The 12727-nt window shown below is 43.0% G+C and overlaps 1 protein-coding gene across 4 annotated transcripts in view; it reads right to left on the bottom strand.

Moving 5' to 3' along the window:
* The window catches only part of MORC2 (MORC family CW-type zinc finger 2), a 38764-nt gene that overhangs the window by 8074 nt on the left and 17963 nt on the right, over positions 1–12727 (bottom strand). For all 4 annotated transcript variants that reach the window (XM_061465689.1, XM_061465690.1, XM_061465691.1 and 1 more), the window contains 10 exons: positions 12367–12475; positions 10967–11126; positions 10774–10885; positions 8941–9066; positions 6924–7003; positions 5096–5178; positions 4146–4231; positions 1950–2090; positions 1270–1424; positions 1000–1128 (listed from right to left, as the gene is read on the bottom strand). In XM_061465689.1, coding sequence (XP_061321673.1) covers positions 1000–1128; positions 1270–1424; positions 1950–2090; positions 4146–4231; positions 5096–5178; positions 6924–7003; positions 8941–9066; positions 10774–10885; positions 10967–11126; positions 12367–12475 — 1181 coding nt within the window. The remainder of the gene's footprint in view (positions 1–999; positions 1129–1269; positions 1425–1949; positions 2091–4145; positions 4232–5095; positions 5179–6923; positions 7004–8940; positions 9067–10773; positions 10886–10966; positions 11127–12366; positions 12476–12727) is intronic.

Raw genomic sequence — 12727 nt, 5'->3', positions numbered from 1 at the left:
TAGGGAGTGAGCGAGTGGCTGAGTGGTTCTGAGTTACCAGAGCTGGGTTTAAACCACAACAAATACTTACAATATCTAGTAAGTTTTAGATTAACCTGGAAGACAGATTTGCCTCCGAGAGCATTGTCAGAGCTTTGCTGACCTACCAGGAAATCAACAGCTTAGGAAAAAAAGTTTTGCCAAGAAAATGGAAACATTCTTAAATGAGTCTCTGGAAGAATGCCCAGAGCAGAAGACCAGAAGAATGACAGGAAAGCCCCTCCTCTTTGGGAGGAACTTGGAAATGACTGAGAAAACTGTTAAGGCAAGAGTGCCTAACAAAGTAATTCCACAAGACTGGCCTCATATTCCTTGTTACATTCTCATATCAAAATCCTGTGGGGAAATGAGGTCAAGGGAGTTTGGTGTCCCTCTACTAAGAGACAAAGTTGTTGTGTTGAAACCTCCCTTACACCAGAGTAAGGGCTTAGCCAAATCTGTTCAGAGGTGCACAGAAGAGAACTTGCACTGATTTTGGAAGTCGACTGTAAACAGCTCCCTTCTGTCCTCACACCTAGTACCGGTTAGCAAGCCTCTGCATCAGCATACGAATTACTTGGCCACTTTCTACTGCAGGAAGTTTCAGATCTTATTCTAGTGTTGGGGTGGGTGGCTTTGGCGAGTTCCAGCTCATATGACATTCTAAGCCCATCCTCAACATTGCTACTGGCCATACCTGCCCCATTCTGTAAGGGCACCTGAAGAACATCATGGTTAATAAACTGCAGGAAAGCAACCTTCTACCAAGGCATCTAAGCGGACCATCAGATGCAGACAATGGCAACTCACAGAAGAGAAGCCCTAGAAGAGGGTAACGATAGCAAAGCAGTTCTCAAGTCTCCTACCCACATTGCTTCCCAAATCTCCCACCCATGTTGCTGCTCTCTAACAGCAGCCAGAGGTCCCTCCCCTATGCACCAGGCAGGAGCAGCCTCCTAGTCACAGCCTGGCCAGACGTACCACACTGAATTGTGGTAGGGATCTCCATGGCTCTCCGGCGTTTGTAGCGCAGTTCACTAGATGGAGGCTGGTTCCAGTTTGCAGACAAATAACCAAATTCATCCCAGAACTTGATGATACCTCTCTGGGCTGGAAAACAAACAAGTTCCCGCTCAGTACGGAGCCATTACCACAGAAATCACCACCTGCAGTCTTGGCTGCTCTCCCCCTTTGCTGCCCTCCAGCCAAAGTTTCCCCTTCCAGCCCCTGATAACTGTGAAGCTTCATTACCTATAGCAACATCCTTCCAGTACTGAGCCAAATGATCCCCCATGGCCTTCAGCAAGTGTCGATACTCTTTGGCATCAGCAAAGTCTTGCTTATTATGGGTTGGCTCCAGAACCAAATAGGGCACATCCACCACACCCACCACTCCACCACAAGCCCTGGAAGAGGAAGACACAGTCACTAACATCATTCAATTATCAGATCAATTATCAGATTATCAGTGTTGAAAACAGCAGGTTATACACATACCCACCCACCCCTTCCTGCAGGAGTACTGGCTTTAATTTATCAGCTTTCTAAGTCAGATTGGAGCCAGCATACCCCAGCATGTGGGCTCAAATATCTGTATTTGCTTTCAAGGCCTGTTCTCCCTGTCCCTAGAATGAGGTGATATTGCTACCAGTATTTATCAGCCCCAAAGGCTGGCACTGAGCATAAATGCCTGACACTTTAGGTCTGACCAAAATCTGTGTAGACAACTCTATCAAGAAACCAGGGAAATACCGGGCAACATTAACTGTAACTTATTTGCCAGAATCCAAACTAAATGCTGACACAATGGGTAAGCCTCACACTCATGAAGAACAATTAATGCAGAACAAGGTTATTGCACGGCCTGAATTGTACGTAGGAACTCACAAGGCTTAAGCAAAAGGATTGCCTAATAATCTCCAGGAACTCACATGCCACCATCCAGCTGCGGGCCCACCTTCTCATACATCTTTATCAGGCGACTGCAGTTGTAAATGAACATGCCATCCAACTCGCGCTGCTCGATATTCACACCAAAGACAAAATTCAGCTCTTTGGGTTCCTTCAGTGCCCTAAGAGAGAATAAAAAAAAGCCTCAGGAATGTTGAAACTAAAACTAGTTCTTTGCTGTCATTAGAAGTGATCTAGCACCTCTAAGCAGCAGGGGTTTACCAACACCCATCCTGTAGTCTGCTACTGCTAAAAACACCAAGTACTTACTGAATGTGAATAAACAAAATACAAAACCTTTGCAATACAGACACCAACTTAGGCTGGACAGTATCTTCTCAGATTATTTATTTATTTGGATATGGTTTCTCCTTCTAAAATGGATTCTGATTTTTATTTCAGATCTGCTTGTTCAAAAAAATTAAGAGTTACACAGTAGCTTTAGTACTGTGTAGTACTGGTAGGTACAGACTGTCCTCTCCAATGAGATTTTGTTTATATTTTCCAGATGTACATCCCTATGCTAGATAAAGCATGGAAATTAAGATTTTGATACTCAGATTCTGGGAAAGTTCTTGTAATCGCAAGTTTTCCAATGCCATCACTCTAAGTTCGAAAGCTGGAAGATGTAAGAGACAGCCCAAGCAGAGCTTTTTTTTTCCTACAAATGACAGGATAGGAATTTGCATGATTTCTTCTGTCTGTGCAGCAGATGACATCAATAAAAGTTGGCCTCAAATGTTTGTGAGGAGATACGGATTTCTGAACCTGGATCTCCTGTCTGAACTGTGTCTCCTGCAATGCAGAGAGCCTCAAGACCTCTTTGTGTTACAAATAAAACAAAATCCCCAGGTCTCACAAACAGAACTATTGCTCTTTAACAAATAAAATTAAGTAGGTTCCACAGCTTCCATGAAATCCATGCTTAGGATTTTTCATGATAAGGATCCTCCATTTCAGAATGAAGGTACCATCAAATGTGAGGTTCAAACTTTTAATTACTGCAAGGCTATACCACTGTCCTACCCATCCATCTCATCTCTGACCTGCCTTACTTCCAAATCCCCACCATCTAACCAAATTCTTAGCACTTATGTGCTTTATCCCAGTTAGGAATTTTACTTTTGCTTAAGGGATCAGTTGAAATAGTGGAATCCTTTAAACTGATCTGTTGACTGTCTACTAATATCAAGTATTAAAAGAACCTGAGCTGTGCATGCATGAGCGCTGCACAATAATATTCTGCAGATAGAAGATGTAAGTCTATCTTAATGGTCAAGCATTTCAAAATAAATCCCTGAAACAGATTCATTTCATATTCATTTTCTGTTTAAACCCATCTTTTTGCCCACACAGATGTGTAAGTACCCTGTAATACACCTTCCTTTAAAATAAGTTACTAGAAAAACACATGGAATAGCAGATTTCAGTAATTTTAACAGTAAACATTTGCCAAGGGCTATTGTGAACACTGACAACATAGAATTTGGGCTAGATGTGATAGATCTATCACTGGCAACAAGCCTAGGATAGCTCTGACCTAAGCAGCCATGAAAACCAGCATGCAAAACAACCAGGTGGGAACAAAAATTTGGCATATATAAATCCCAAACTTTCTCACACTCAGCATTTGTTTGAAGAGCATTTTTATCTGGTTACAACTTCATTTATGAAATGCATAAGACAGCTATGTAAAAAAAAAAAAAAACTTATAAAAAAAGTGGAATATTCTTGTGAGTACATCAACAGCAAAGTCAACTGCAACCAGAGCTAAGTGAGAACAATGCCTTGGGATTTCACAGCACTGACTGTAACAGAGCTTAGAAAGTTTTTAGAAAACATCCCTACAATTCTAAAAGCCATTTCACTGTAACATTTCATTGCCTCCCTGAATCTTACCTGCAGATAAAAAAGCAAAAGAATGAAAACAGCTGATGTGAAAACCATATAAACATCTACAGAAAACAAGCCAAATAAAAAGACATCTTTCAGCAAGAGGGGAACAGCAGAAGCAACCAGAAGAGCAAACTCAGTCCCCTTGGTTTAACAGCCAGAGCATACAGGATGCCCACAAACATTTAAGCTCAGAGCTGAACTGCTCCCTCTACCACCCAAGCACAGCACGAGAGATGTGAACAGCCTGGGAAATGCAGAGTTCTGAACCACCCTGTACTCACCGCTGCTTCGCATCCTTGATCCTCTTCTTGACATCAGCCTCCCGGCGCATGGTTATTGCTGAGTTTTGGACTTGGCGTAGCATCATCTGCAAACATGCATGGTACAGAAAAACTGCTGCTGTCAAACTCATCATTTGCTCATTTTATGATTTTTTTTGTCCTCTTCAAGAAGATCTTGAAATGTTTTAAAGAATTCACTGACAGTGGAGAGTGACAATCAGCATGTCTTTACATTTAGTGCAGTGCTTGGTGCTAGCTCATTTAAGCAGCTACAGAGCTGTTTGGAAGAGAATGTCAAAATGCAGCTAAACATCTAAGCTAACTGAAACCAGAGGGTAATGGAGGCACAGGGAAACAGCCAGGGTACTTGGATACTCCTATTTCCATTGGATGCCTATAGCAAGTACAGTGATTTCAAGCTGGTGATACCTGGGGAAGCACTAGGCATACCTGCTGCATGCTCTCCTCCCACCCAGAGGTGGTCTGGGTCTCAGCCTTGCCCCTGCCAAGAGCCATAGACCACGAGGAGGAAGCAAACAGCCCCTCTCCAAAATCTTTGGAGCCAGTTACACAGGCAGCGAAGGGGCATAGCCAAAAAGCACCCAGTTTTACTTCTGTTCAAACACCTTACATTCCCCTGGCCTCTTCTGCAGAGGCTGACATCAAACAAGGTGCCTGGGGGCTGCAGGCTTCCTTCCCTCGCAGGATATATTGAAGAACATCAGCATACTTGCCACCTGGGCTGGAAACCATGTACAGGTGTTGAAGCACGTCCACTGGTGATGACCCCACAGAGCTGCCCAAATGCTGCAAGCAGCTCACCAACTGAAGTCACTACCTGTATCACCTACACACCGGGTGCTACCACTGGGTGCTGACCTGCCAGTGCTGCTCTCTGAGTCAGTCCCCAGTGCCTGAAACGTCACACGCTGCCAAAGCACAGGGCTTACCCTGGACTCCCGCGTGAGGTCCCCACCTAGGCGCAGCTCAAGAGCACGGGCTTTACTTTCTGCCTCACGAGCCTTCTCCTCCGCTGGAACACACAAGGAAAAGGATGATGTCAACCATACAGTACATGCAGCATATACTAAGACATCCACCTAAGAGGTCAGACTTCCAGAGAGCCTTTGCTGGATTGACATGTACAAGGGTACAGGGATAACACAAAAGGGTACAAAATAAAACCTATGAGAGGGCACCACTGACATCTTATAACTTGCTTGGATATCACAGTCAACACCAGCAAAATTGCAAGGCTAAATTCTGCAAAAGCTGTTTAAAGGAAGGATCCATGAAGGAATTATTGAGGACTTGGAAAGAATAAGGATGCACGTGGCCCCGTCTGCTCTGCTTGGAAGCATGTAGGCAGAGAAAAGGCTGTCACAGAATGAAGACTGAGTTCAGGCTTGAAAAGGAGCTACTAAGATGTAATCTTGCAGACATGAAGGGAGAGCACTAGCAGTAAAAATGCTTTTAGCTTTGATAATTGCTAAATTTTGCCTGGAAAAAGACAAATCTGAGCTACAGAGAAAATAGGACACAGAGTTCTCTGAAAACCTGCCACTCCACCTGACGTTTGCACGAAGTTTACCATTTAGAATAAACTCCCCTTTCCACTTCTCCCCCAGACTTCCCGGCAATAGGTACATTTCACCCTGGTATTGCAAGATTCATTCAACAGATTTCATTTTGAGTGAGGAGATCCCTTTCTAAAATTGAGCCACCAGGTGCTTTGGTATATCAGCACCATGTACCTTGCATCTGCATGCTCTGCATCCAAAAGCACATTGTGCCCTTTTAGGTCAGAAGCTTGTTTTGCTCAAAGCTGTACAACTAGTTGAGAGTGATCTTCCTCCATCCTACAGGCTATGAGGTCCACGGGGGTAAACGTGGACTGGCAAGTAGCACCCTTTTTTAAAAAGGAAAAAAAGGAAAACGTGAGCAACTACAGGCAGGTCAGTCTCACCTTGCTGCATGGCAAGATCGTGGAGCAGAAACTCCTGTGCTAAGGCTCATGGACAGTAAGGGGGTGACTGGTGACAGCCTCCACGCAGCCTTCTCTTCTACAGGCTGAAGAGCCCCAACATTCTCAGCCTGCCTTCATTTGGGAGGTGCTCCAGCCCCTGATCATCCTCATAGCCTCCTCTGGACTTGCTCCAGCAGCTCCGTATCTTCTTATGTTGAGGACCCCAGAACTGCACACAGTGCTGCACGTGGAGTCTTACAAGAGCAGAGTAGAGGGGCAGGATCACCTCCTTCAACCTGCTGCTCATGCTTTTGATGCAGCCCAGCACACAGTTGGCTTTTGTGCTGTGAGCGCACACTGAAGTGGCTCATGTTCATTTTCAACCTTGTACACCCAGACCAATCACTTTATATGAAGTGACAGAATAAAAGTCTTACTTTTTGAACAACTGCCTCAACTAGGAAAGAGCAGAAGGAAAATGGAACCAAAAGCTAATGATACACAAAAGGTGAGAGCAGAATTGCAGGGTAATAGGGCAGCAGCTTAGCCAGACTTCAGATGGAGCAAGGGCAGACGGCTGTGACTCCAATCTATACAAGCATTTCCCAGAGGAAATCGTCTTAGGGATCAATGTACATTCCTTTCATTACATGGAATATGTCTGGGTCATTGACAGTCACCGTAGTAACTAATCTCCTGAGCAACCATAATGATCACAGAAGCAAGCAATTGCAGGTCATATCCAGCACGGCACTATCTTCCTGGCTGTTGCTACAGTACAGTCAGGATGCATGCATACCCCCAAAACTCACCTATCTTCGCCATGTGCTCTGCTTTCTTCACCTCTTGCTCTGCACGAGTCTTGAAACGGTTTGAAGTATATTTGTACATCCTGTCATGATTGAAGTTTATGAATCAGCAAACTCAGCAGTAAGGTCAAACCAAGATTTCATCACTGTATGAAAGAATGAAGTCTCCACATGCTATTCTACTCTTCTCAATAGATTCAATAGAGAAGGAGATTTACACATCAGGAACTGAGTGGTTTTCGATGCAATTAGGCAAAAACTTCTGAAATCAGTGATGCTTTAACAGCAGCTGCAAACACAATCCCCTTTTCTGCATTAACCATTGGAAGTGAAATACGCCCATATTCTCAGGGGAAATCCCAGTGTTTCGAGGAATAGCTTGTTTGGAAGAGGAAGGGAAGAGTAAATATATATGGTAAGCTTCTCAAAAACCTCACATTATAGATAAATAACCCTTTCTCCTGCAAATAGCCATTCACAGATGTAGTCTGACAGTGCCCATCACACAGTGTAGCTCAAAGACCCTAAGCGGCAAAGCAACTCTGAATGGATCTTCAAGTTCCAGTTCTAAGGTTTCACGACATTTGTGTGTACTACACATCCGACTCCCAGCCTTGTAAACCGTGCTTGAGACACAGTGGCTTGTTCTACCTTCCCATATCATAACGTGCCAAATGCAGATCACAGACTGACTACTGTAGAGTGAAAGGCAAGTGTGTTTAAGAGGCAGAAGCTTGTGAGTATGCATCACCTCTGTGCAGAGACACATAATTGGGGAAGAGGAGATGACACCAAGAAGGATGATCAGAGTCTGCAGGAACTGAAACTGCCTTAAGACACAAAGTTCTGGATGTTTCAAGAGGCAAATCCCATCCCAAATAACTTTTTATGGAAAAACAAGGCTACAATAATTGCCACAAGACCAAAAAGACATACACTGTGCTCTACAGGGAGGCCTTCTTTGTAGCCTTTTCTATTCTGCTGCAGGAGTAGGGATTTTAAATGTAAATGCCTTTACAGTGCTGGGAATTTTTATTGCCCAACCACCATAAGCAGATCTACAAGGAGTTTGCACAGATGTGGCACAAGTAGATTTGTTAGATAAACCTGCACCAGCATTGATTCTAGTAAGTGTAACCGCGCGGCATTGTTCATCCACGAGTTTCTAACATAATTTCACACATTGTCACTTAAAAAGCTGAGGAAGTACAAGCCTGACAAGCAGGCCATGGCTGTAAGTTGAAAATAGGCCAGGCTCTCCAGGCAACCATCATGACAAAAGACTGTGGTTAGTATGAGTACACAAGTTGACAGTGCGCCATACTACTGAAACAATTGATATTTCTGCTGTCAGAAAAGCTATCCACAAATACTGTATAAAATTATTACTAACTTATTAAGACAAATCATGTTATAGTATCTGGAATACAGCCTGTGTGCTCCCAGGGACAGAAGAACACTACTGCCTCAAGGAGACTTAAATACATGCTTTTCTTCCCCCTCCCATCCTTATATCCTTTTCAAGTCCCTGTTAAGACAACTGGCAGCACACCTCTCTTGCTTTCAACTTTTTTGTATAAGGGAACTTAAAAGGAAGACAGGGAATAGTATTTCCTAATCTCTATGCAAACCTTTACCAGCTACATATGTAAGTTAATTTTCAAAGCAACTGTTTCAAAGTGCTTAGCCTCACTTCTTTTCAGTAATAATTCTAACAGACACCATATTTATTTCCTTAAAAACAGCTACCTAACCGATACATACCCAAATTACATATGGATATGTAATTTTGAACAAAAACTATCTTCATTTCTTGGTTTGCTCTGAAAGGGAGCCAAATTGCACAAATTACTCAAGTTATTAAATTTTCCACTATCTACCTCCTTTTCCATATGATCTGTTTCTGTAGCTTTAACATGGAATTATGCAGGATACACCTGGAAAGCAAAATGTTAAACCCTTTCCATAAATAATCTCCAAGAAGTCCTACACATCTGCAGATGTTGGGTCCAATACTCACCTGGGCTTATACAGGCAGCATGAAAGTCGTTTTGTTTGTACTTTGTGTCCATTTATGAAGATTCTCATTCTGGGATCAATATAAAGCACAGCAGCATAGGCACGAAAGGAGCGGCGCTCGGGCTTTCTGCAAGAGACGGATGGATGCTTACAGAAACTGAGCAGTTTGTTCAGCATTTCCTGGTAGAACCACCAGCAGACACTATCCCAGTCTGGCCCATGTAGCTCAAAGATGCCTGTATCAGTTCAGCCCTGAGTAATCAGTGTCTCTTTAGTCAGAGTGCTCATCCTGGAGTCTCTTTCAGTCTGCCTTCCACCTCCTCTTTCCTCCACAGTTTTTCCCCTTCATTCCCAACCATTTAAGAGCCATGTCACATACTACTGTCACAGAGACTTGTCCTCTATCCAAACCAAATGAACAAGTTTTTCCAAGACAAAACTTGTAAGATTCTTATTTTACAACAAAATGCTACCCAGTAGCCAAGTGCCCACGCTGCTCTGCATTACCCCAATGTATTTTAAGCACCTGAAGCAGGATTCACACCCCATGCATCTCAGCTCATAGCCTTCTCCTTCAAAACATGCCAAAGGGACAATCTTCAGCAAGAAAGCCAGGCACAAGACAAGGCCCTTCTATTTTAATTACCGGGCAGGAGCGTTAAGTGAGGCTTTTCTTTTAATATTGTTTTACCCATGTCTTCTACAGAGAGTTTCTGTTGAGCTGTACATTTTAAATACTGTTACAAAACACTGATGAACGTATCACCGTAGCTTGAAAAGGATGTTTTGAATACAGCTGGATAATATGGGTCAAACCTATAAACTGGCCCATTGAACACTAAGCGTGTGCCCCACTTGCTAGCATGTTCTCTTACCCTTCGGTTACTCAGGAGTGTATGCTCTGACAGGAACGGCACTGATCACACACATAAATGCTATCACAAGGTCAGAGAGAAGCTCCTTCCAGTGATCAGTGCTAATCATGAAAGCTCACCAGCACACATTAAAGAAACTGAGAATCACATCAGATTGCCAAGGAGTTTGCTGCACCTGAGCACTCAGTAACATCAAACTGATGCATACAGAATTAGCTAGGTTTACAGTGTTTGAAATTGTATTTCTATGAGAAATTCAAGCACTTCAGGGAAGCAGTGTGTAATCTCATTATACAGGTAAAACTCACTAGGTGTGCCCATAGAGCTCTGGGATTTAATCAAGCATTTGTCTCAGCTGAGCTCATGTTTTCCTTTTCAGGCAGCTTTCCCTAAACAACCCTCTATGCTCTTCCAACTGTCCTCTGAGCACATCCTCCTTTCTCCTCTGCAGGAAATCCAGGAGCTGCTCGTGCTCCCAGGATGATGTGCTGATACACCCCGTCAGTACTACCCTTTTACCATTCACTCATACAGGCTGACCTGTGCGGTGTTCACATCTTGCCAGGGTTTATTTAATCACACAACTGAACATGAGTTTGAAAGCAGCACAGACTCACAACCAGCTGTCATTCTGATGAAAACATCTTTGATGAGCATAGAAGATTAAACCTATAGCTTAGGGCTCCTTTGTTTTAAGGTGCCTAAAGAAGAGCGCTGAGTTTGCTGCTTTGACTAAACTGAGACAAGAAAAAGTAGGCATTCACGCAAGCACACAAACATAACACCTCCAGGATGTTTACCCACATAAACTCCAAACCGCTAAGAACAAACTAACGATCTGTTAAACTCTCCAATTCACCACAGAAAGAGCAGCTTTTAAAAAGCACATGCACACAGTATATAGCTAAACCCTACACATAAAATGATCAGAGCCCAAACGCTTGTAACATCACACTTACGTTCCCTCTGGAGATGTTTCTGCCATCTGAATGTCTCGGGGGTCAGAAGTCACATCCAGCTCTGGCTCTCCATTATCCATTAGTTTGAGGTTAAAGATTATCACCAGGGTCCCTGAGCAAGTAACAAGTTGATAAGATGAATTCCAGCCAAACCCCAAATACTCTGCCTGTGACCAGCACTGTCCATACATACCTTTCTCACCACATATCTTATTAAACTGCTCCATCACTTCCTGTTCTGACTTGAAAGGGGAATACTTGTAAATTAGCTCTGTCTCAATAGCAAACTTCTCCATGTTGTCAGTCACAGGCTCCCGGCTTTGTGCATTCCAGGTGGGCAGGGGAACAATGACCTGCAAATTGCACTGTATCAAGAGCATAGCTCACCCACTCTGGTCTGCAGAACATGACCGAGTGACTTGCCCCTCCTGACAAATGCCCAAGGACCTCTCTTTACCAGCCTCTGAGTTGTCTTCCTACAACATCTAGTCTTAAACTGAGCTATTTCCAAGTAACCTCTATGGTACTGGCTACTCACACACTCAATGGGTTTTTTCCCCTCCTCTTGCAATGACTTTCATAATACTACCATAAAAAAAAAAACAACAACCAAATTTTGCTTTTTTAAAAATTTAAATTTCTGTACTTAACTTCTCTCTTGAACTCAAATATCCTTCACTCATATTCATCCATATCTCACTCTTTATTATATTTATAGCTAAGGCTATTGGTGTTTTCTGTTGCTCAGAACAAAACCACAGAGGGAATTACAGCCTGGGTCCGCCTATCAAGGACAGTGAATCCTGATCTCACTTCAGAACTGAGGTCAAGCACAAATTTCTGATTCCAGAGCCGCAGTGAGAACTACATCACTGTTCCCAACTTGCTTCAGCCATCAGCTGGCCACTAATAAGCATTGCTCCCTCAAAAGCTTCTTTATAGAGCTCCCTCCATGATCACAATGGAAAATACTTTCTTAGATACTACCCTGGTGCAAATTTACAACCTTTCATTATCAGTCTTGCGTGGAAAACACTTGTGTTTGAGCACAAAAATAGTTCCATGTTAAAGAGTCTGGATACAGAACAACAATGCCTGAATTATATATTAAGATACGCAAGTTTTCAACACGTAGAACCACACTGATTTTTTGTTTTAAAAAAATCCAAAAGAAAAGACATGTCTGGAGTTTGTGTCCTGTGGGTAGGACTCATTCAAGCACACCTTTAATTTTCTACAGAAAATCGGATCAGAGCAACAAATTTAAATACATCCCATACTCAAATTGTGTGGAAAAAGGAAAATGCAAGAAGTCTAGGCACGTCCTGAACTCAGCATAAGCAACATTAAGTGATTAAAACAAGCCCTTCAAACTTGCTGGAGTTTAGAGAACTCTCAGAATTAAAACCTAAAGGAAAAATCCTTTGATGACTTTGCAGAACCCCTACAAGTTTATCACCAAGAGAAAACCATACCACTGGTCCAACCAGTGGCAGCCAACACTGAGACAGACACTTCTCCTCAGGGAGCTGGAGAGGTTCTGCTGAGATAGCATTCACCACATTAGTTCATTATAGCAAACTACATGCAAACCTCATCGATGCCTTCTTCCTCATGGAATGTTCGTGACAAGAGAAGGCAAGTCATGGTGTTGTCTTTCTTTGTGAACAGGATAAAATCCTTCCCAATCCGCATGGAACCCCTGCAGACAGATTTCAGGCAGCATATTACCCCTGATGCATAACATTTTCTAGAAAGCAGACCACGCTGCTGAACTTTCTTCCTATTATGTTCAAGATGCCAAAACCAGGTAAGGCAAAAGAAGGGCTTAAACAGCAGCTACCACTTCTCTCTAAATATCTCTCCTTTCAAAAGGCATCTTAATCTGATCATTCTCATAAGGCTTCAAATCCCTTAACACGAGTCACAATCAGAAGTGCAGATGCACAGCATG

This window comes from Pezoporus flaviventris, unplaced genomic scaffold (assembly GCF_033815535.1).
Source record: "Pezoporus flaviventris isolate CSIRO_AGI_PZ_B2104156 unplaced genomic scaffold, CSIRO_AGI_Pfla_v1 ptg000041l, whole genome shotgun sequence".
NCBI classification, from domain to species: domain Eukaryota; kingdom Metazoa; phylum Chordata; class Aves; order Psittaciformes; family Psittacidae; genus Pezoporus; species Pezoporus flaviventris.
Note: the sequence above shows the minus strand (reverse complement) of the source record. Positions and strands in the feature narration are given on the sequence as shown.